This window comes from Arvicola amphibius, chromosome 8 (assembly GCF_903992535.2).
Source record: "Arvicola amphibius chromosome 8, mArvAmp1.2, whole genome shotgun sequence".
Taxonomy (NCBI): domain Eukaryota; kingdom Metazoa; phylum Chordata; class Mammalia; order Rodentia; family Cricetidae; genus Arvicola; species Arvicola amphibius.
Genome location: NC_052054.1, coordinates 68,906,407 through 68,930,083, shown reverse-complemented (window position 1 = coordinate 68,930,083; position 23,677 = coordinate 68,906,407). Strand labels below are relative to the sequence as shown.

At 41.5% G+C, this 23,677-nt stretch overlaps 1 protein-coding gene across 1 annotated transcript; it reads left to right on the top strand.

Annotated features, from left to right (window-relative positions):
- Positions 1-343: 343 nt before the first annotated feature.
- On the top strand, positions 344-23,369 carry C8H19orf18 (chromosome 8 C19orf18 homolog). The gene is made up of 5 exons (XM_042055591.1): positions 344-464; positions 571-651; positions 18,116-18,218; positions 22,075-22,235; positions 23,215-23,369. Exons 1-5 carry the CDS (start codon positions 344-346, stop codon positions 23,367-23,369), a joined length of 621 nt encoding a protein of 206 aa, XP_041911525.1.
- The last annotated feature ends 308 nt before the right edge of the window (positions 23,370-23,677 follow it).

Here is a 23,677-nt window from a genome sequence, read left to right as displayed (position 1 = left end):
ACATGTGTGGCACTGCAGCTAGCATCTGTCATGTCTGACTTGTCACACTCAATCAAGAATCTTGCCCACCTCCTCCCTAATTTGCATTCTCCCTGAAGGCAGGAACCCAGTCTCATTCCTGTCTGCCTTGCTATAGGACACCAGGCTCATTTAGTCAGTCTCCTTGGCTGCTCTGGTTCTGGGAAGGAATTCCAGGGCAGCACAGTAAACTGACCTCACACTGGGAGCTCTAAATCAGAATCCAAACATTCCATGGGTGGCAGTGTCTTGCTGCTCCAGTCGCTGGGCTGTTAGATAAGTACTTCTTTCTAGTGTATGAAAAAGAATTGATAGTTTTAGAATGATGGTCAAGGTTCAGAGTTCTTCTATGTTTTTATTTTGGTTTCTATTGGGATGCCTACTTCATGTCTGCTTACCTTACAAAGATGGGGTTTATCCTGCTGGGAAAGCAATGGACTCACCAGGTAGCCTCAGCAATGGCCTTTCTCATTTCAGGGGAACTAAAGACTTGTTTCCGGGGAACTAAAGAGAAGTTAATTCCATTTCACTGCTACGAGTTTTCTCTTCAAGGGAGCAGACAGTTACAAAGATCAGAAGCTCCTGTGGAACAACCCATAATCTCAGAACTTCAGACAACCCCAGGAACCTCAGGTGAGTCACTGTATTGCTTATTGAGGGGAGGACCAGAGCCAGGTGTGAGTGGTGTGTGTATATGTGGTGTATGGTGTGTGTATGTGTGGTCTGTGGTGTGTATGTGTGTGCATGTGCATATATGAGCTGTGTCTGTGGTGTGGTGTGGTGTGTATATTTGGTGTATTATGTGTGTATGGTATGTGTGATATATGTGTGTATGTGCAGTATATGTGTGTGTGTGGTGTGTTTGTATGTGTGGTGTGTATATGTAGTTTGTTTGTGTGTATAGTGTATGTGTGTGCATGTGTGGTGTAATTGTGTGTGTATGTGTGTGTGGTGTGATGCATATATGTGGTATATTATGCATGTGTGGTATGTGCAGTTTATGTGTGTTCATATTGGTGTATGTGTGTGGTATATTATGTGCGTGTGGTAAGTACAGTGTATGTGCATGTGTGGTGTATGTGGGTGTGTATGTGGGTGTGTGTGGTGTGGTATGTATATGTAGTGTAGTGTGTGTGTGTGATATATGCAGTGTATGGGTGTGTGTACACAAGTGTATGTATGGTGTGTGCATGTGGTATAAGTGTGTGTGTGATATATGTGTGTTGCAAGTAGTAAAGTCCAGAGAAGACTTAGACAAATATTTGATAGGAAATTAAATATTCTATGTTTCGGTGTGCTTTGTGCTTCTCATTAAAGGCTACTGCTTCTTCCACTGCCTTTCGCTTTAATTAGTGTGCATACCAACCTTGAGTCTATCTTGGTTCTACGAATGACTTTAGGTGTAATTTGCTATACACATTTTGGTGGTTTTTTGAGCTCACAGGTCTAGATACAGATGTTTTGCAAATGTCCTGCATTATTTATAATCATCTGGGCTTTCTGGACTTAGTTTTAAAGATAAGTATTTACTCCACAGACTTGGCTGGCCTGCGACTCATAACTATCCTGTGTCAGTCTCCCAAGTATTAGAACCACAAACATGTACCATTTGTCTCCTAGGCTATGCTTTTTAATTTAAGAACAAAAACTATGGCCCTGGGTTTGGTCCTTAGCTCTGGAAAAGGAAAGAACAAAAACATTTATCTTTTTAAATTTAAATTTGTATTTATTTTCTAAAAGGTTCATACATGTATACAATGTATCTTGATCATACCCACCTCTTTCTCTGTTGCTACTCCTCTGCACAGTATCCTCCTTACACATGCCCTCAAGTTTTGGGTCTTCCTTTCCTTTTATAATTTTAATTAATTTTTCCAATCCTTGGAGTCCAGTTATTGCTCATTGGTGTGGGGTTATCCATCAAGGCATTGGAAACCTACCATGGACCACAATCATAAAGAAAAGTGACTATCTACTTCCTAACAAATATCAGTTTCCAATGAAATTCTCAGATGGGCTGGATCGTTGGAAGCCCTTCTTCCTCCATGCTGGAAGTTTTAATGGACTTGACTGTGTGCAGTTAATCACAGCTGTTGTAAACTTCTATGTGCATCAGTCATGTCCAGAGGACAACATTTCACAACATGCCTTCCATCTTCTGGCTTTCTTCTCTTCTTCCCCAGTGGTCTCTAATCCTTAAGGTGTGTGGGCGTTAATAACAGGTATACCATATATAGCACCCACAGGCATTTAATACTATCAGTTTGAACAGTAATGCATCTATGCATTAACCACTGCCTACTGCAACAAGAAACTTATTTCTCCCAGGTTGGAAGAAGCACAAACATATGGATACAAACATAAGGGCAGGTCTGGAGAGATGACTCAGTGGTTAAGAGAGCTGGTTGCTCTTTAGAAAACCCAGGTTTGATTCCCTAGCATCTACATAATGGCTCATAACTGTCTGTAACATCAGTTCCAGGGGACCTCTTTTGGACTTCTTGGTACCAGGCATGCGTATGGTATACCCCCATCTCGTTACTGTTGTACTAGTGGGCAGGGTCCAGGGTTGGGTGTCTTTCCTCCCCCATCAGTGTACATGGTGCCTTCCAGCACTTTGAAAGCTAAGCAGCAGGGAAAGTTTCTTGTTGAGTTCAAAGTTGATGATAAATCATTTGAGCAGATGCTGTGGTTCACACTTTAAGACCTAGCACTTTGGGAGGCATGGGCAGATCTCCCTTCAGTTCTAGGTCCTTTAGGGATTCTTGTGGCACTCTATAAAAAAAACAAAAATGAACAACAACACCTACAACAAAAAGATAAGAAGTGATTTAAAACAGTGGAACCCAGCCAAGATGATCTTTGATGTCGTGTATGCGTCCTCATGGGAGGAGACTGAAATTTCACTCCTATTCAAGGGAAGCATTTGTTAATGATATCGTCACGTCTCATCTGTGTCTGAGGAAAGGCCATTACTGATGGCTTCGTTGGTCTGGCTCTCTTTCTTTGTGATAAAGGCCAACAGCTTTCAACTCTGTCTTCTCACGCCCTTATCCTCGGAGAAAGTTTCTCAGTTCCCCTGACCACAAACTTAAAGTCTGACGTTTTTGAAATCCCACAGTCACAAAATAAAGAAGTGGATACAAATAGCATGCCATGATGTGGCAAATTAGCTTATATGTATGCTAGATACTGGGATATATTTATTAACTTTTTTGTGGCAGGATACAAGATCTACTTAAAGAATGGTCAGATTTGTGATGGTGCCCCTTGGTGCTTACTAGGGATTAACAGAGCTCAGGCTGAATAAGAGCTTCAGCTCCCTTTGGGTGACACAGAATATGCAGCCAGCCCTCACAGCCCCAGTACTGACTTTCTGGAGGCTTCTTGGCTTCTGGTTTTTCTCCTTGGTGCTTTCCCAAGGGCCCTTGCCACCTAGTCCTCTTTAGAACAAAGGCCACCTTTCTGCTTTGCTACTCTCCCCACCTTAGAAATTCCCTTTGGGTCTTTTCACATCTGTTAAATAAATGCCTGCCAGGAACTGATTCCTTACTCAGCATTCTTGTTTTGTATTTTTAAATTTATAATTTTTAATTTTTGAGAATTTCATACGTGAATACTGTATTTACATAATTTCCATCCACCTTATTCTCCAATTCCTCCCATGTCCCCTATCACTCCCTATAAAATTCATTACTTTTAAAATTATTATTGTTAACATGTGCACACACATACACACAAACACCTTATGGAGTCCATTTAATTCTGTTCATATGCACATTTGTCCAAGGCTGACTTGAGATTGGATAACCAATAAGGGATTGGTCCCTGGACAAGTAAGATTCTGCCTGTCTCCACAGTCATTGACTGCCTGCAGCTCTTCATCTATGGGCTGGGATTTGTGAAATGTCTCCATTCCAGGTTGGTAGTGACAACTCGCACTGTCATTATGCATGCATTGTTTAGGCAACCAGATTGTTGAAACTTCGTGGATGCAGCTTCCCTGGCATGTCTAGAAGACACTACCTCCCAGCAGCATCCTGGTTCTTTGGCTCTCTCTACTTTTTGTTCCATCTTCTGAACTATTCTCTGAGTCTTATGTGTAGTTGTTGCATTGTATAGGTACCAGTTCGGGTTGAACACCCGATAGTTGCTTGACCAGTTTTGGATCTCTGCAATGGTCTTCATCTGCTGCAGAAACGAAGCTTTAGAAGAGAGATGAGATATACACTTGGATTCATCCCTGTTGTTTCACAGTGTACCTGGGATTTGGTTGAATCAGGTATGTAGGGAGCACAGACATGGAAAGGAGACAATGCAAAAACATAACACTCACCTCAAAGGGGATAAAAGATAGACCATTCTGGAATGAATTATGAGTATCTATAGCCTAGGAACGCAGACTCATGTTATTTATAATTTCATGTTCCAGTGTAGTAATAGTCTCATGAACTTTTTAAAGTCATAGAACAGAAATAATCAAGACACTTTTCAAATATGTTGGTGGAAATATCAAGTCGATGACTTACAGCAAAGTGGATCAATCTTAGCTACAGGCCTCAAATGCTCCCTGATGCATTCTTTGCTCTTTGGTTGGTGGACACTAAGGGTCCATCTGTGTGTACATTCCAAAGATCTACCTAATGGTCAGAAAGATGTCGGATCACACCAGAGGAGGACAATAATGGCTACTGAAGGGTTAAAGATGGTCCAAGATAATTTGGCTCTGGACCTGTAGCATTTCAACTTCACATCATGAATGTTATCAACTGCCTTTATGGTCATGTCTTCTTTCCAGGAATTCTTGTTAAGGTTGATGAAGGAAAAAATTTTGTTACTCACAAATGATAAGCAGAAGGGCCACTTAATGGAGTATGGAAGGTGGATCAGGAGGAAGAGGGAGTGAGGGCATGTGGCCAAAAGCCTGTATTTTTATTTTCACAAGCAAAACTTAGGCTAAATAAGGGGCCTTACAGTTGAGTAGTTTGAGTAATTTCAGTTGACCCAAGGGCTGTTCCTAGTTTGTCCAATGCTGGGCCCCGAAGTGATGAGGGTGATTAGACAGCAGTCTGCAGACTAACGGCTAGCAAAGGGGTCATTGGAGATGGGTGGTTGCTCACTGGGCTTGGGCTGATCTGATTGCACATGATAAACAAATTTTACCATCTTTAGGAGTTAACTGGTCTTAGTCTGGTAGTGTGTATAGAGTCAGGAGGGTCCTCAAATGCCAAAGTATCAACATATAGAACAATAATACAATGAATACATCCATCAGTCCCAAACATGAACTAATATGACTGTCACTTGCTTGTTTATACCACCCACAAAGCACAAAGCTTGGGTTAGGGTCTGGGTGTGAGAAGGCTTGTGTTCTCATCTCGACTTTGACACTAACCTGTTCTTTTTAGTTAGTGCTAGTGGTTTGCTGAGCCATGAGCTTCAGCTCTCAGCTGTAGGTTCTATAGCTAGAAGAAAGAAGTAGCTGTCTAACTGAATTGCTGGGAGCCCCCAATGTTCTCCTGGAACTCTTTGACTCTTGTTTATATCGGAAGATGTATGGCTCACTCCTAATGAGAGAAATGTGTTGAAAGGTCACAGTGATTGCATCTTTTTTGCTCTGAGGTTGAAAGTGGGCAGAATGTTTCAAAACTGTGCTTATGTGTGCTCCCAGGGTTTGGGCTTGAGGCCTCATGTGTGCTGAACACATACTTTACCACTGATCTCTGTCCTTAGCCCTTTCATTGGTATTTGAAGATAGTATTAGTGACGTGGGGCACAGGAGGAGACACTGTTCCCCGCTGTCCCTCTGCAACCTATGGAGTTCACCTAGAATTTTACAGACTTTGACTCAGGTCACCCCAGTATTTGTATCTTTGGCGCTGAACATATCCATGAGCATTTCAGGACTAGTCAATCTATGCAAAAGTGGAGATTTTATTAAAGGTATTTTATTATATATATAATATATTTTATTATATTAGGAGAAGGAGAGGCGCTCGGAAGAAAGTAGGACATACCCAAGTGTGGGTAGAGATTCCTCAAGGGAGGGTTTTTATAAGTCATATGTAGGGTTTTGGTAACATTGGAAATTGCTATCTTATCACTGGGTGATTTCTGAGGGAGACCCAACAGGAGCACCATCGTAGAGGTAAGAGCCAAGGCCACAGGGATACAGGAAGACAGGAAATCTTTACTGTAAACCAAGTTTTCCAGTGTCTAGGGAAGGAACGAGGGCCCTTCCAAAGGTTATACACATCCAGAATGTAAGCCTAGGTCATTGTTATTTTAATGTGAAATATGTATATATGAATAGAATGTTGATGTTTGGTTGGTAGCCTTTACAAAGAACATTAATTATACTGGAGAGCTTGGCTCTCAACTGGCCATGGGCTTTACTCAGACTCCAGAGCGAGGGCCCCCTTTCCCCTTCATGTCGTATACTTTTCCTGTCTTTTTATCCTGCCTTTATAGGGCCTCACTCACTAAGTTGCCCAAGCTGGTCTTGAACTTAACTCCATGGCCCAATGCTCACCTTGACTTGCAACCCTTTTGCCTCAGCCTCCTGAATTGTGCTACCAGGCCTGGCAAGATTGTCAAACTCTTGTTTGAAAGCTGGTGATGACTGTAACGTCTCCAGAGGGTGATTTTTACAAATATAAAATTGGGGCTTGTGAGATGGTTCTGCTGAATAAGATGCTAGCTTCTGAGTCTGACTCTGAGTTTAGTTCCCTGGACTACATGGTGGGAGGAAAGAATGGGCTTCCTCGAACTTACCTCTGACTTCCACATGCATTGCATAAAAGACAAAACCTCACAAACATACACACAAATAAGTATATGAAATAAGAACATGTTTTTCAAGTATAGATGCAATATCAATAGATTTTGAGGTGGGAGAAGTGAGGAGATAGGATTAAGAGGAAGGATCTGAGACAAACTGCCCCTCGGGGTAAGAGGTTTATTAGGTGAGTATTTTAGTTACTGTCCTATTGCTCGGGGAAGATACAATGACCAAGGCAACTTAGAAAAGCATTTAATTGGGGGGTTTGCTTATAGTTTTCAGAGGATTATCCCATTGTCATCATTGTTATCAAAGGCTGCAGGAAGACAGGCATGGTGCTGGAGCTCCCGTCTAATCTGCAAATTGTAGGCAGAGAGAGAAAAGGAGACTGGGCCCAGTGTGGGCTTTTGGAATCTCAAAGTCTACTCTCAGTGACATACCTACTTCAAAAAGGCCACACCTTCAAATCTGTCCTAAATACTCCATGAATTAGGGACCAAGCATTCAATTATATAAGCCTATGGAGGACCATTCACATCTAGACAACCACAGTGAGTTATTATTGCCACACAGAGTGTGGTGCAGTTCTAAAAACTTCCATCCATCATAAAGCATGATTCTTTCTCTTAAAAATATCCAGGGTATTTTATTTACATGTAGTCAGGCTGCCTTAAATTATTTGTGCAGCAGAGGAAAGAAGAGGGGCTCCCAACTGATAACAAAGGGAGAGAGGCTTCCATGGGAGTCACTGAAGCTCTTATTCTAACAATTGCTTTAACTATTTTACCCAGAATGTTGAACTATGAATAGTGTTTACTTATAAATTTAGTATTTTTTTTTCTGAGACATGGTCTCACTATACAGTCTTGGCTGATCTGGAACTGTAGTAAAAGGAGCGGTGGGCTGCGTCCCGCCGCCCGGCTAGCTTACACCCAAAATAAGTACACAGAAACTGTATTCATCAAAACAGTGCCTGGCTCAATATATCCAGCCCCTTATTGGCTAACTCTCACATATTAATTTAACCCATCTCCATTAATGTGAATCACCACTTGACTGTGGCTCACCGGCATGAGTCTAACCACCATCCGTCTCGGGCAGGAGAATCATGGCGTCTGCCACACTTCTCTTTCCCCAGCATTCTGTTCTGTCTACTCTGCCCATCTAAGGGCTCTCCTATCAAAAGGCCAAGGCAGGCTCTTTATTCAACCAATAAAAGCAACACACAAACAGAAGAACCTCATACATCACAGAACCCACTATGTAGATCAGGTTGACCTTGAACTCACAGAGTTATACCTGCTTCTGCTTCCCTAGTGCTGTGCCACCACACCTGGCTGGGATCTATTTTAATGGTGAAGGAGAAGGCAGGACAAAAGCCTGGTACCTTACTTTGGGTCAGATTCTTACACATGATAATCTCTAAGGGGCATTTCTCAATCTAACCTGTATCATCCACTTTCTGAGACTGGAGCCAAGAAAATTCTGGGAGAACCACCTCAACTAGGACTGTTTAATTGCCTCAATTTAAACCTAATGCTCATATTACTACTCCAAGGATGAATTTGGGGTCACTAGACCCCTTATTTGTTCCACTTCCTAAAGCATCAGTTGAATGTCTCTTTAACACACATTTTTAATGGCATATCAGGTGATCAAGACTAACTTATTGGGGCTGCAGGAGGTGGGGCTTATGTAGTCACCAAGCTGACTCATTTCTTACTCTCTATTTGTAGCAAAATTCACATAAGAATTTCCTAAACTCAGCATTCAAGCTCTTTCCTCTTGTTTCTCAGCTCTGCTTTAGTCCTTCCTCTCTGTACAAAAATCATTCTTCTTTACTTTTAAATTTCAGAAACATCACAGAATAGTGATATACCTGAGCCGTCAGAGACAACTCATGACTTCATGGCACGTTCTGCAGTCCTTATATCCAACTCTTGGAAAGCAGGTATCTGGGATTACACCATGAATTGACTTGTGGTTTCCTTTTACTACAGCAATTTAACACCTCTAGGCCATTAGGGCAGTATCTTGATCATAAGCCAAGGCGACATATGGGAGGTGCCCAGTGACAAGAGTTACTATCAAGGGTCAGTATCTCTATGGGAAAGGAGTTAATTTATCTATAGGTTACAGGTGCTGTGGGTCAGCAAATCTATAGATGAAAGGTGTTGTTATAGTGACATCCATAGTGTGAGAATGAGGGCTTGAATAGGAGGTGACCACATGAAGAAAGTCTGGGATTTGGGGGAGTAAAATTGAAAAAAAAATAAAATTATTTCATTTTTAATGAATTAAAATGTATTTATGTGTCTCTGTGTGTATGTATGATGCCTATGGATAGATGGACATCAGAGGATATATTTCATGACTTTATTCTCTCCTTCCACTCTGTAGGGGGTCAAACTTGGGCTGATAGGTTTGCTGGTTGGTGTTTTTCCCTGCTGAGCCATTGCTCCAGCCTCAAAACTGTTTCTGTAATCTGGACTATACAGTCTTATGTTAACATTTGCTTTGCTTTTGAGACAGGCTCTCCTCACTTTGTAGCCTGAGCTGGCTCTGAACTCACAGAGATCCACTTCTATGTCCCTATTTAGTGCTGAGATGAAAGATGTGTTAGAATGTCTGGCAGTATTTTTTTCTCCTTTGAAAATAGATGTTTATCCAAATAATAATAATAATAATAATAATAATAAAAATAATGATGATAATAATAATAATAAAGAAGAAGAAGAAGAAGAAGAAGAAGAAGAAGAAGAAGAAGAAGAAGAAGAAGAAGAAGAAGAAGAAGAAGAAAGAGGAGGAGGAGGAGAAGGAGAAGGAATAAAAATGTCTATTCCTTGGGTCTTTTTTCTCCTTTCTTCAGTTGTTTCTCAGAATTCCAAGATTGAACACTAGCTAGGGCTAGGTGGCAGTGAAAGACCCCCAGATTGGGGAGACTCTCAGTCAAGTTTCCGAATAACACAATCCCTCAGGAACTCACAAGAGACCAACTTGCTGCAATCACATGAGGTTTATTGACAGGACAGGAACCAGTACACTGGGGCCAAAACTCATTTTCCACACAGAGGTACACAGTTTGACCCCCAAGTAGCTGGGAGAAAGGGTATTTAGGGGAAGAAACCATAACCCAATAATCCAAAGCTGGTAGGGAGGGCATCATTGGAAAATTCTGAAAATACCAGTGACCATTGGAAAATTCCGAAAATATCAGTGATAATCACAAGGGGGTATCTCCCTGTTTCTCAAGATTATTCTCAAGATTATAATCTAACTTTATCTTCAGCTAGTTCCTGAAACAGAGTCACTGAACTGGCTAATCTAGATTTTTGATTCTTCTCTCCCTACTTAGATTTTTGGCTCTATTTTTTCTGCTAGATTTTTGGCTCTATTTTTTTCTGCTAGAGGGGTCTGGATTTATCTGGGTCTTTCATCTCCCCACTTCTAGTACCTAATTCTGATCATAAAACTAGATTTCAGTATCTTCTTGACCTTGTAAAGCGCTATATTGGTGGCGTAACAAATCTGAACAGCACTTATTCTTCCTCTAATGAAGGTAATTAGTTTTAATTCATTAAAGTACTGAGGGGCCTTTATTAGGGCAGCAGTACCTGTCCCAACACTGGCAGCTGCCCCAAGGCCCAGGATTACCACTAGTGTCAGAGAAATACGTTCTCATCGAAAGCCAGTTGGGTGCTTGTCAAACTCATCTTCAGGCATGTTAGCTGGATGATAAAACACCCTAGGTACCAGTTGTACAAGCACACAGTTGATGTGAGAGGGTCTTCTGTTTGAGTTGATTTCATTGGTTAATAAAGAAACTGCCTGGCTCTTTTGATAGGCCGGCCCTTAGGTGGGTGGAGTAGGCAGAACAGAATGCTGGGAAGGGAAGTTAATAAATTATCATGCCTCTCCTCTCTGAGCCAGACGTGGTGAAACTTCGGCCCAAGATGGACGTACGCTAGAATCTTCCTGGTAAGGTACCACTTCATGGTGCTACACAGATGATTAGATATGGGTTAATCAAGATGTGAGTAAGAGGCTGGAACTAATGGGTCAGGCAGTGTTTAAATGAATACAGTTTGTGTGTTGTTATTTCGGGTAAAGCTAGCCTGGAGGCCAGGAGCTGTGCGGCGGGAAGCGGCCCTCAGCTCCTCACTACACACAGTAATCTTTGGTGTCATTAAAAACTGATGTCGACATGCAAGGTATCAGGCCTGTACTACAAGCCCACCATTTATCTAAGCTGGGAACCAAGTACCTGGTGTCAGGAGTCTTAGAGCTCTTAAGAGTCTCATTATATAACCTCAGTAAGAGTCAGCCTATGATTAGTTCCCCAAACACAAGCACCTGACTGGTTTTGTTGTTAAAATCCCCAGATACTGCAATTTGGGTAGTTCAGGAGCTCGCTTCATGTGGGAGGTGTGGATCCAGGCAGAGATGCATACTTCCTTCAGTTGTTCCCAGATCTGGCATCTCACCATTTCAAGGGCCTTTAGGTGGGCAAATAAAGGTCTAGAAAGAATAGCATCAAGATTATATATTCCACCAGACTCAATGAGGATTGGCGGTCCCCCACATAGGATCTCATAAGGGGTGAGTTTAAATTGCCCTGGGGTGTTCCGAACCCAGAACAGGGCAAAGGGAAGGAGGGCTGTCCAGTCATTCCTGCCGATCTCTAGGGCCAATTTTGTCAGGGTCTCTTTTAGGATTTTATTCATCCTTTCTACCTGACCTGAGCTCTGGGGTCGGTAAGCACAATTGTAATTTCCAATTAATCCCCAGTTGGGTGTCCAGTCCCTGACTTACCTGGGCAACAAAGGCAGGTCCATTATCAGACCCGATTACCTTGGGTATCCCAAACCTTGGGAAGATTTCTTTTATGATCTTCTTCGTCACCACATTGGCTGTCTCAGTCCTGGTAGGAAAAGCTTCTACCCAGCCTGAAGAAGTATCTATAAAAACTAATGAGTACTTGTTACCATATCTGGCTGGCTTAATTTCTATAAAATCTACCTCCCAGTAGGTCTCAGGCCGGTTGCCCCTGAGCCTCTTCCCAGGAGCATATATGGAGTGTCCTGCATTAGTCATAGCACAGGCCTTGCAGCTCTTGACTACTTCTTCTGCCAAGTCAGAGAGTCCTATGACATAATAGTCAGAGGGCCTATCCACATCTTTTAGTTTCTTGGTCCCCAAGTGGGTCAGGTAATGTAAGTTGGTAACATACTTGTGTCCTTTTTGTGAGAGGACTAGTTTCCCTCCTTCTGTCTCTACTGCCCCATATGGGGTTTTCTTTACCAGTCTTAATTTTCCTATAACTTGATTGTCCTCAGGGGGTATATCTAAAGTTGGTTTCACTGATATCATAATAATCTTTAGGTTCTTTGACTGCCAGGATTATTGCTCCTTAGGCTGCCTCTTTAGTGGTTAGATCTGCCATCTGATTTCCTTTAGCCACAGCATCTCGAGCTTTTTGATGTCCTGGACAGTGTATGATAGCTACCTTCCTTGGCAAATGTATGGCCTTGAAAAGGCTCAAATTTTTTTCTTTACTTTTTTATGTCTTTTCCTGCAGATGTTAACAGTCCTCTTTGTTTGTATATTGCTCCCTGTATATGGGCAGTGGCAAACGCATACCTGCTGTCAGTTTAGATGTTGATAGACTTCCCCTCTGCCATCCGTAGAGCTTGTATGAAAGCCACAAGTTCAGATTTTTGGGCTGACGTCCCTTCAGTGAGACTACTGGCCAAGATTACTTGCTTCCTGTCCACCACTGTTGCCCCTGCCTTCCACTTACCTTCAACCATGAAACTGCTGTGGTCCATATACCAGCTTGGACTCCCAGGCCAGGGCTGACCCATCAGATCATTTTGGGTACCAGCGTCTTCTGCCAAAATATCAGCACAGTGACGGGTAGGTGAGGAGTCATCAGTCTCAGTCAGTAGGGTAGTGGGATTGAGGACAACAGGGGGAGCAAAGGTCATTTGTTCGGTCAACCAAAGGCTTTGATCACCTCTGGCCCTGTTCGAGTAAACCTGATCTGGGCCTTCAACTTTGTTAACAAGTCTCTTTATAATAAAGGCATGGGACACTTAGGGATAACCAGGAAGGAATGAGTCACTTGTCCCCTCCCCTAATCTACAGTTTGTAAGGTGGTCCACGGATATTGTTTCTGTCCAGTTGCTCCAATTACTATAGTTTTTGTATTCTTTTAGCTTCCCCAATGGTTGTTTCAGCATAGAGTACTCAGCCCCTGTGTCCACTAGAAAATCCATAGGGGTCCCTTCCACATTCAGAGTTACCCTAGGTGTGTGGGAGAGGGTCCAAGCCCTGTCCCCTCTAATCATCTTCTTCTAGGGCCAGTACCTTAGAGGCCCTTCCTTTCTTCTTTGGGCATTCTCTTGACCAATGTCATTTTTCTTTGCAATAAGCACATTGGTCTTTGTCCAAGGGATACCTCTGTCCATCTTCACTCATTTTTGGTCTTCTTTTGCCAAGGTTCCCTATCTGTCTAGGTCCTGTCTTTCCCTTCTCTCCTACCACTGCGGCCAAAATTTTAGTCAAATTTCTCTCTTGTCTATGATTCCTCTGGTTATCTCTTTCTTCTGCCTCCCACCTCCTTCTCTCTCACTTCTCTTCCTCAGTCTCTGGCTTATGAAACACTTTCTCTGCCTCCTTAATCAAATCCTTCAAAGTATAATCCTGAAACCCTTCTAACCACTGTAACTTTTCTTAATATCTGATGCTGACTGTCCTATGAAGGCCATAGCTACTGCTGCTTGCTGACCCTCAGAGGTTGGGTCAAAGGGAGTATAACACCTGTAAGCTTCCTTTAAACGATCAAGAAACATAGATGGTGGTTCAACCAGCCCCTGAAGAACCTCTCTTACCTTGGCCAAATTAGTGGGGTGTCTTACAGCCCCTCAGAGAGCCCTGCAGCAATAGACTGTCAGCCATTCCCTACCTGCTCTAAGTTTGACCTTGAAAACATACACAGGGAACTAGATAAGGCCTATTTCTATTTGTACATTTTTTTTTAACCAAAATCTCCCTTGCTGTTTAGACAACATACCAAAAATTTTTCTTGCTTTTTAGGCAACATACCAATAATCTCTCTTGCTTTTTAGATAACATACCAAAAATCTCTCTTGCTTTTTAGACAATGCACCAAAAATCTCTCTTGCCTTTCAGACAACATAAAAACTCTTACCAAAGTCATCTTTGTGGTTTTTCTCAGTGGGGATGTATGGCTACATTTTAAACAATAACAGCAATAAAATCCTGTACCAGTGTGAAACATTTGAGACCAACAATATGCTTTTTTTTAAAAAAAAATTAACCAACAGTAATTTGTAACCAGATACTTATAATACTTATAACCCATAGGATCTGAAAGAGTTTTTCACCCACGGAGCCAAGCTTTGGTCAGCTTTGACCAGAGGTTTGAGGCATGAAGCTCCCAGGGCAGGCAAAGGGAACTCGTCCACCAGCATGGGGGCAGCAGGGTGGTATGCAGCACTGGGGAAAAATTGTTAACCTCTTTAGGCCATAGCGATTACCCTCAGATTTTTTTTGTTAGTGCTTGAAATCCTATTGGGGTACATCTGCCTTCTACAACTGTGTCTAGCAGCCTCAATACCTTGTAACAGCAAGGCTGTATAGCCCAGCCATCCATACAAGCATTCTGCCCCGCAGCCATGTGCTTGAGGCTGAGGCTGACTTCTTTTTTATGATATATACCACTATGCTTATGGCCCTATCTCTAAAGTTTTGTAAGTGGTCATAATATCAAAGTCAAAGAAGTCATGATTTGAGTACATCAGCATCAGTCTAAGTCAGGACAAAAGCACAACACACATTACACAGTCATACAGGACAATGGTGCCAAATAAACCAAAGACACAGCTTCGAGCTGCTTCACGGGTGTGATCTGCCCCACTATCTAAATGAGACTGCTATCCACGCATGTCTCTACAGAGAACTGACCACACCACTCATGTGTCATACCAGAGAACTGAGAAATGCCACCCGCGTATCTCACCAAAGAACTGAACACACTACCTGTGCGTAAGACAAAACCAAGACCGAAGACACACAGAAAAAAGTTTAACAAAACTTAGACAGACAAAACCACTGATCCAGAGTCAACGTCACAGTCTGTCCCATTCGTCAAAGTCATAAGTAGACAAAACAAGAGATCAAAGACACACAAGACACACAAACAAATGTCCATCTCCACTGAGACAGACAAAACCATTCCAGAAATACAGATGGCTGAGAGTTCCTCCAATCTAGGAGAACTTCCGTATCCTCACCAATACCCAGACTGGAATCTCCCAGGTGTCCCTGGGTCCCTTCTCACCTCCTGGGATGTCTCCCAGGGTGGCAGTCAGTGATCTCCTAGCATGTCTGCTGATCACTCCCTCTGTCTCCTCCCGAGATGTGAGTGACTGAAAAACTGAAACCAAAAACACAACCTGAACCTGAATTCAGCTGGCACGGAAACACAAAGACACAGACACACAGACAATGTCTCACCTCCAAGAGGGTTTTTGGAGACAAGAGTGGTCACCAATCCTGGACAAGCCCCAAAATGAAAGACCCCCCAGAGTGGGGAGACTCTCAGTCAAGTCTCCGGATAACATGCGCCCCCCCCCCCAACTCACGAGATACTGTCCTTGCTGCAATCACATGAGGTTTATTGACAGGACAGGAACCAATGCACTGGGGCCAAAACTCATTTCTCACTCAGAGGTAGAGAGTTCGACCCGGAGTAGCTGGGAGAAGGGGTATTTAAGGGAAGAAACCATAACCCAATAATCCAAAGCTGGTAGGGAGGGCATCATTGGAAAATTCTGAAAATACCAGTGACCATTGAAATTTTTCAAAAATACCAGTGTTAATCACAAGGGGGTAACTCCCTGTTTCTCAAGATTATTCTCAAGATTATAATCTAACTTTATCTTCAGCTAGTTCCTGAAACAGAGTCACTGAACTGGCTAATCTAGATTTTGATTCTTCTCTCCCTGCTTAGTTTTTTGGCTCTATTTTTTTCTGCTAGATTTTTGGCTCTATTTTTTCTGCTAGAGGGGTCTGGATTTATCCAGGTCTTTCAGTAGAACAGACCTTCAAATGAGGTCAACAGTATTGAGGAGGCTCTCCTCAATGGGAGTGTTGTAGGAAGTATTAGTGCCTTGAGGAGTCCTCTTGCCTCCTTTATCAAGTATATTACTTTGCTGTTGCTGTGATACAATATCATGACCACAATCAGTTTTTAGGAGGAAGAGTTTACTTTGGCTTAAGGCTCCAGAGGAGAGTCTGTAATGGCAGGAGTGGCATGATAGTTGACATCCAAGACAGGAAGGAGAGAGAGAGAGAGAGAGATAGAGAGAGAGAGAGAGAGAGAGAGAGAGAGAGAGAGAGAGAGAGATCATATCTTTGACTGCAAATGTGACACAGAGAGTTAATCTCAGGATTTGTTAAAAATCAATTTTTAACTAAAAAGATTGTACAATATATTTTGATAATATTCTTCCCCCAGATCTTCACATAATCTTCCCATCTCCCTACTTAGTCAAATTCATGTTCTCTCTCTCTCTCTCTCTCTCAAAAAACCCCAAGTCCCTCCAAACTAAAAATTAAAACTATCAACAACAACAAAACAAAATCAGATAAGACAAAAATACCCAATAAAGCAAAAAGTGCATAAAAAACCCTATTGAGTTTCTCTTGTGTTGTTCAGCTTCTCCTGAGCATGGGGCCTGCCTTGAAGTGTGGTTGATACGTACAGTGACACTTCATTGGAGGGAACTGATCCCCACCCCCAGCAGGTATTGAATGCAAATAAGTTCTGTGGGACTGTGTGTCCACTTCCTCTTTTCATTCCCTGAGGTTTTATCTGGCTTAACCTTGGGCGGGTCTTGTGCCATAGTTTCTGTGAGTTCACATGTGTATCTGCTCCATTACTATTTTTCTGCCTCATCTTATGCATAATCAGCAGTTTCATCCAGTCAGAATAACTACAGAACTACTTATAACAGTGACCTACCTTCAAGATATACTGGTGCAATAGTGGCACAAATGTTATGGGAGTTACTGTAAACATTGCAATTCAGATGGAAGGGGATCCTGGAAGTCAGGAGCCAAGGAATACCACAAAGTCACCTTAAATGTAGCTGTTTACAGTCCTGATTCAGGGAAAGGTTTCCCCAATGTAACAACTCTGCTCTGGCAGGGGAGAGTTTCTAAAGTGTTAGAATTCTGCTTCAGAAAAGTTACTTCTCTACTCCATTCCACTCTGGGGGAAAGAAGGTTTCACTCAAACATCATTCAAGATATTAATTGGGAGGGAGAATCCAGGAGGATGGCTGTTTCTGCCAGGGTGGAAAAAGGCACCAGTGAACTGAGCAGGTACAGGGCTTATACATAGCTTCTTAGGGGCAGAGTTTCCCAAGGGTGGAGAGTTTCAGGATGGGGATTGGTCAGATTTCAATCCCTCAACTTGAACAAGCTCAGAGATTGACTGAATTTCATGCTCAGGGATTGGCTGTTTTTCCTGCTCAGGGATTGATTGGTTTTTCTACTAAGTTGATCAGGGGCAGATTGTGTTTCTTTGGCTCTGATTTCAAGGCCAAAGTGTATTTCTTTCACTGGCTCCTTTTAAGCTTTTGACTCTGGTTTCAGGGTCAGGGTGTGTTTCTTTGACTGGCCCTTACACCTAGAGTAACTAATTACTTTTTGATTTGACTAAAGTTCTACTCCTTCAAATAAAGATCATACTTGACACTGCTAATATGGCCAAGGACCAGATACTTGATAGGTCATGGGACCTACTGGAAAACAACCTACTACTATCCAGCTAAAGAAACAGCAATAAGATGATTTAGTGCTATACCCATAAATCAGAGCATCATTTAACCCTTATCAGAGAAGCTTCTTATAATAAATTGGAACTAACATGGAGAACCACAATTGGACAATGTACAGAGACTGAGAAACTTTGGGGCACTCAACCCTAAGTGGGATATCTCTAACCTTAGTATTTTTCAAAAATTAAGGATGTCGCCAGGCGGTGGTGGCGCACGCCTTTAATCCCAGCACTCGGGAGGCAGAGGCAGGTGGATCTCTGTGAGTTCGAGGCCAGCCTGGTCTACAAGAGCTAGTTCCAGGACAGGCTCCAAAGCTACAGAGAAACCCTGTCTCGAAAAACCAAAAAAAAAAAAAAAAAAAAAGAAAGAAAAAAAAATTAAGGATGTCATTTCTAAAAGTACTGACAATTTTTTTTGTAACAAACTTTTTTTTTTCTATTTTTAGCAGCAATTCCACGTAGACCTGGTCTTGTTCATGTAATTTCAATTTCTAGTATAGCCTTTGCCATTGCCCTGATATGTGGACTCATAATCTCCTATATGATATAGTAAGTATATGCCAAATAACCTCCCCTGTTCTTAACAAATAGGGCAGGAAATACACAAGAAAGTTATTTAGTGTCAGAGGATGGTGATGATGATGGTGACATTTCTTCTAATTACTAAATTATTATGGCCACATTACACTTCCAGGTCAGTGCATTCCAAAATGTGGATATTTGGTTATGTTAACAAAGTAGTAGTAGTGGGAGGAAGACAAGGAGGAGGAGGATGTGGAGGAAGAGGAGGAGGAAGAGAGGAGGAACTGAAATATCAGAATCTCCACAGTGTTGGGGTTACAAATGGGTACCAACACACTTGATTTTTTATGTGGGTCCCTGGGATTTAACTCAGGACCTCAGGCTTAGGTGACAATCATTTTGCTGACTGAGTTTTAGAATTTAGATTTTGGGGTAAAACTCTTATCTTTAAAAATATTTAAAATGATTTTACTTGTTCTTTGAGTATTTCATAAACATACTTTAATCACATTGGGTGGGGCTTTTCCAAATGCATCATCATTTTGAAACTTTTTAAAAAAATATTTATTTATATTTTATGTATACAACATTCTGTCTGTGTGTTTGCCTGAAGGCCGGAAGAGGGCACCAGATGGTTGTGAGCCACCATGTGGTTGCTGGGAATTGAACTCAGGACCTTGGGAAGAGCAGGCAAACCACTGAGCCACCTCTCCAGCCCCTATTTTGAAACTTTTAAGTCAAAGTGGCATCATGCTATTTGGACCACATTCTGTGGTTCTGATTAAGCCTAGAATTCTACAGAAATAGCCAAAGAAGTACAAACCTCCATTAAAGTTGATGGCCCCCTAAGTATAGCCAATGAAGACATATTAAAAAACTTTTTCGAGAAGAAGTTTGTTTTATTTTTTTGAGACAGGGTCTCACAATTTAGCTCATGCTAGCCTAGAACTTACTGTTATTCTGCCTTTGGCTTGAATTTGGAGTATAGGATTGCACCAAGATGCTAAGCACGGATTGTTTCTGGATATTTGGCATATTATAGACTTTTTGTATTCATATCAACATTTCAATATATTGAGCTAAAATAGTTATCTTCTCTCCTGTGTATTTTTGAATTCTCTAAAAATTTTCATCTGTCTTTAAAATTTTTCATCATGTCTTTAATACAGTTAATGAATTATTTTGTGAGAAGTTTTTTTGCCATTTTGCAACTTGTATCTAGGATGATACAATTGGTTTTCCTATATCACTGCTTTTTAGAATACAATTAAGCTAATCATCAAAGAAGGTTTTGTTACCCAAGTCTCATAGAGCTAGGCAGTTAAGTTTGTTAGGAGAATTAAAACACTGTCATGCATTTCCACATCAAACAGAAACAGCTATCTACAGATCTGTTTACAGAACTGGACTGACAGTGGCAAGAGGAAGGCCCTGCTTCAACTATAAACTTTAAGGGGGTGTTTAAAAAATTCACTAATCAGGATTGTCTTAGGATTTCTATTGCTGTGAAGAGGTACCACGGCCATGGCAACTTTTATAAAGGAAAGTATTTAATTGGGATTGGCTTACAGTTGAGAGGTGTAGTCCATTATTGTAATGGCTGGAAGTATGGAAGCACATACGCAGACATGGTCCTGGAGATATAGCTGAGCATTCAAAATCTGGACACTGTAGGCAGCAGGAAGAGAGAGTGACACTGGGTCTAGCTTGAGCACTTGAAACCTTAAAGCCCACCCCCAGTGACATACTTCCTCCAACAAAGTCACACCTACTCCAGTAAGTCCACATCTCATAATAGTGCCACTCCTTATGGGGGCCTTTCTTCATTCAAACCACCACATTCCACTCCTTGCCCCCATAGGCTTGTGGCCATATCATAATACAAAACTGCATTCAGTTTAACTTCAAAAGTCCCCCGAATCTATCAAAGTCTTACCATTGTTTAAAAGTTCAAGGTTGAAGTTTCTTCTCAGAAAGTTTCTTTACAGTCTCTTAACTGTAATCTCCTGTAAAATCAAAATCAAAATCCAAAAGCAGATCACAAACTTCCCATATTCAGTAGCACAGGATATACATTACTGTTCCAAGAAGGAGGAAAGAGAGCATAGTGAGGAAAGACTACGTGGACCAAAACAAGACTGACAACCAGCTGGGCAAATTCCAAACTCTGCATCTCTGTGTCTGATGTCAAAATAGTCTTCAGGTCTCCAATTTTATTCAGCTTTGTTGGCTGCAACACACTTATCTCACTTTGAATGGTTCCATTCCCCATTAGCAACCTTTCTTGGCAGGTACCCATGGTGCTGTTATCTCCATCATTTTAGGGTTTCCAGGGCAGTTCAGGCTTCTTCACAGCTTCACACAAAAGCCTCCATGCAGGGATACCCCACACACATGCCTAGGCTCAGTGGCTTTCCTTAGCCATGGAGGGAGATTCCACAACCCCTTTCTTCTATCCTTGACTCTTAAGCCAAAACTACATGGCTAAAGCTGCCAAGTTCTGATGCTTGCTGCAGGGGCTGTAACAAGGCTCTTTCCTTCAATTGCATCTTTACCAATTTTCCTTTTTTTGATGGTTTCATTTGCTGTCTAAGCTTGGCTGTCCTGGAACTTTCTCTATAAGCAGGCAGGCCTTGAACGCAGACATACATTTATTTCTGTCTCCTGAGTGCTGGGATTAAAGGCTTGTACTGCCACACCTGGACCTAAACTGTTCGTTAATTCCTTTTCATAAGTTGGAAGCATAGTTAGTGGCAGTCTCTCCCTGAGGTCACCACTCCCTGGATTCCATTTAGCATCAGATTTTTCTCTAAACTCTTTCCTAGTGCCTCTCTTCTTCTCAAACTGTATATTTTGTATTTTTGTCTTGCTTACCTTGTTCCATTTAATTATAAATCTGCATAGTACTGACCACTAATAACTAAGCAACAGAATCAATGTTCGGTTGTTTTGAAATGTTCTCTGTCAAAGCTGTTAACCCATAATCCTTCAATTAAGCATCAGGCAGATTTTTTTTTGAACAAGTACAGAAAGCATCCATATTCTTTGCCAAAATATCATAAGACCTGCCTCCAAGCCACATATTAATATTCTTCTCATCTGAAACCTTTTGAGTTGGCCCATACAGTTCAAATCATTCTCAGTACCACTGTCTGCTGTGCCCAGTGCTTTATGTGTGGCCCAATAAGCCATACTTATATAGGAAAGCATCCTACTGCTTTCCCATCCCAAAGTCCCAAAGCCCACATTCCTCCAATCAAAAACGTGGTCTTGCTTATCACAGAAATAACCCAGTCCCTGATATCAATTTCTGTCTTAGTTAGGGTTTCTATTGTTCAAATCTCAACGCACACCCCCCCTGCCCTGCACACTTCCTCCAACAAAGCCAAACCTCTTAATAGTACCAATCCCTGTGAACCTTTGGGAGTCATTTTTAATTTAAACCAACACAAGGATGATTTTTTTTATGCAGTGCTATAAAATGTCAATATCAGAATAGTCCCAGTTTACAAAACAGCAACATCTTTCTCTGTGTGTGAGTGAGTGTGCTGATGTGTGTGGCTGTAGAAATAAACAATTTCTCTTGAGTAAAAACTTCTATGATCTTGGCTGGAGTGATGGCTCAGGGTTAAGAACACTCCAGGCTCTTGCAGAGGGCTAAAGTGAAGCTTCCAGCATCCAGGTTGGGAGGCCCATAACTGCTTATAACTTCAGATCCAGGGGATCTGAGGTTCTCCTCCCTGGTCTTCACAGGCACATGACACCACCTCCCTTCTCCCATATACACATGCATATAAATAAAACTTAAAATCCATCTTTATAAAACAGAATAATTCACTGTTAAAAAAAAACTTCTCTCACATTCATCTCTATCCTTCTCTAGTCGGCTGGTAAAAGCTGAGGAAAAACAGCAGCTTGCAATGTTGTATGAAAAGGTCGAGATTCCCCTTTTAGATGAGAAGGAGGTCTCAGAAGATGAAGACCAGGATGAGTCTTCTAAACCACATCCAGAGAATGAGGAGCTGGGAAAGTTCATTGAATCAGGTGCTTTGTCCTGTTAGATCCAAGGCTGGGAATGGTGGCTTGGTTTTTCATAAGAAAATATAACTGGGATCAAATAGAGTCTGAGTATTTGTATAAAAATGAACCATTTTCATCAAACTCCAGGGCTCAGTGGGTACTTGTCTAGTTGCTTGATTCTCAGTGTAAGCTGATTCCAAGAATCCAAGACAAAAAAACATGTTGTTTTGCATGAAACTTTCCCTTGAACATGCTTATTATTGGTGCATCATTCCTGCATTTAGAATATCTACAAGCAGATACCCCATTTGCCTCAGCCTGGTGTAGAAATGGGTTCCAGGTCCATACAACAGGCATCATTTCTCCCAGTGGAAGGGCCTTATCTCCATGTCTTTGTAACGAGAGGATGCCATAAATACTTCACACACTTGATTTTGTGAAAGTTTTCAGGTTCAACGTGTAAAGTTTGGTGTCTGGTCTAAACACAATAACATCCTTCACCTTGTTCTTAAACAGTTCCATTGCTTTGCTGTGTCCAGACCCAAAGAGACAGACTAAAGGCAGAAGTAACGATTGATACCTACTGAGCTGATAGCCTTTGGAACCCATAGAAAATATTTTCCATTGTCTTTTAATTACACTGAGTTATTATTGGGTATTTGAAAGGCTGGAACATAGAATGTAATCATTTTAAAAGTCAAATTCCAGCTGAGGGTGGTGGCTCACACCTGGAATCACAGCACTTGGGAAGGAGTAGCAGGATGGTGAATTCAAGGCCAGCTTGCAATGCATAGCAAGAGCTTGTTTCCAAAACAACAGCAAAAACAGCAAAATCCCCAAACCAAAACCCAAAATAAAATAAAAATATTTTTACTTTCCTTAGTAGATCATTTATTTCTCTCTGAAAAATACCTTTATTTTTTTCTGAATTCCCCTCGTCCCTTTGTCTTCATTTCTGTTTTCCAATTACTCCAACCTCATTAATATAATTTCTATATTTCAGTTATTAGGACAAAAAGAAGGGAAAAATTTTTGAAGAAGATAGTGAAGGGAAAGCAAAATTTTGTGCAGGAAAACACATCGGAGAGTTCCAAATATACTGAAAAAGTGGAGAGTCGTGACAAATCGGAAAAGGGTGAGAGCAGTGAGAATCTGTGAAGACAGAAGAAAGTGCGGCATCTGCTAGACAGTATGGAGACAAAATTGCATGGGTAACAGATGACTGAGAACATGAACAGGACTTACTTCCAGAGAACTTTGTAGAAGAACATACTAGAGAAGTAAATGTGAGAAGTATATATCAGAAAATAAATTTGTATGCTTCTTAACTGTGATAGTCCATGAATAATTATAACTTAAGTAGAATATAGGAAACATCCCAAGTTCATTAATGAAGACAAATTGTAAGGATTTTATTCTTTGACTCCAGTCAGAAATAAAGCTTATTCCTTTGGGGGAGTCCCCCT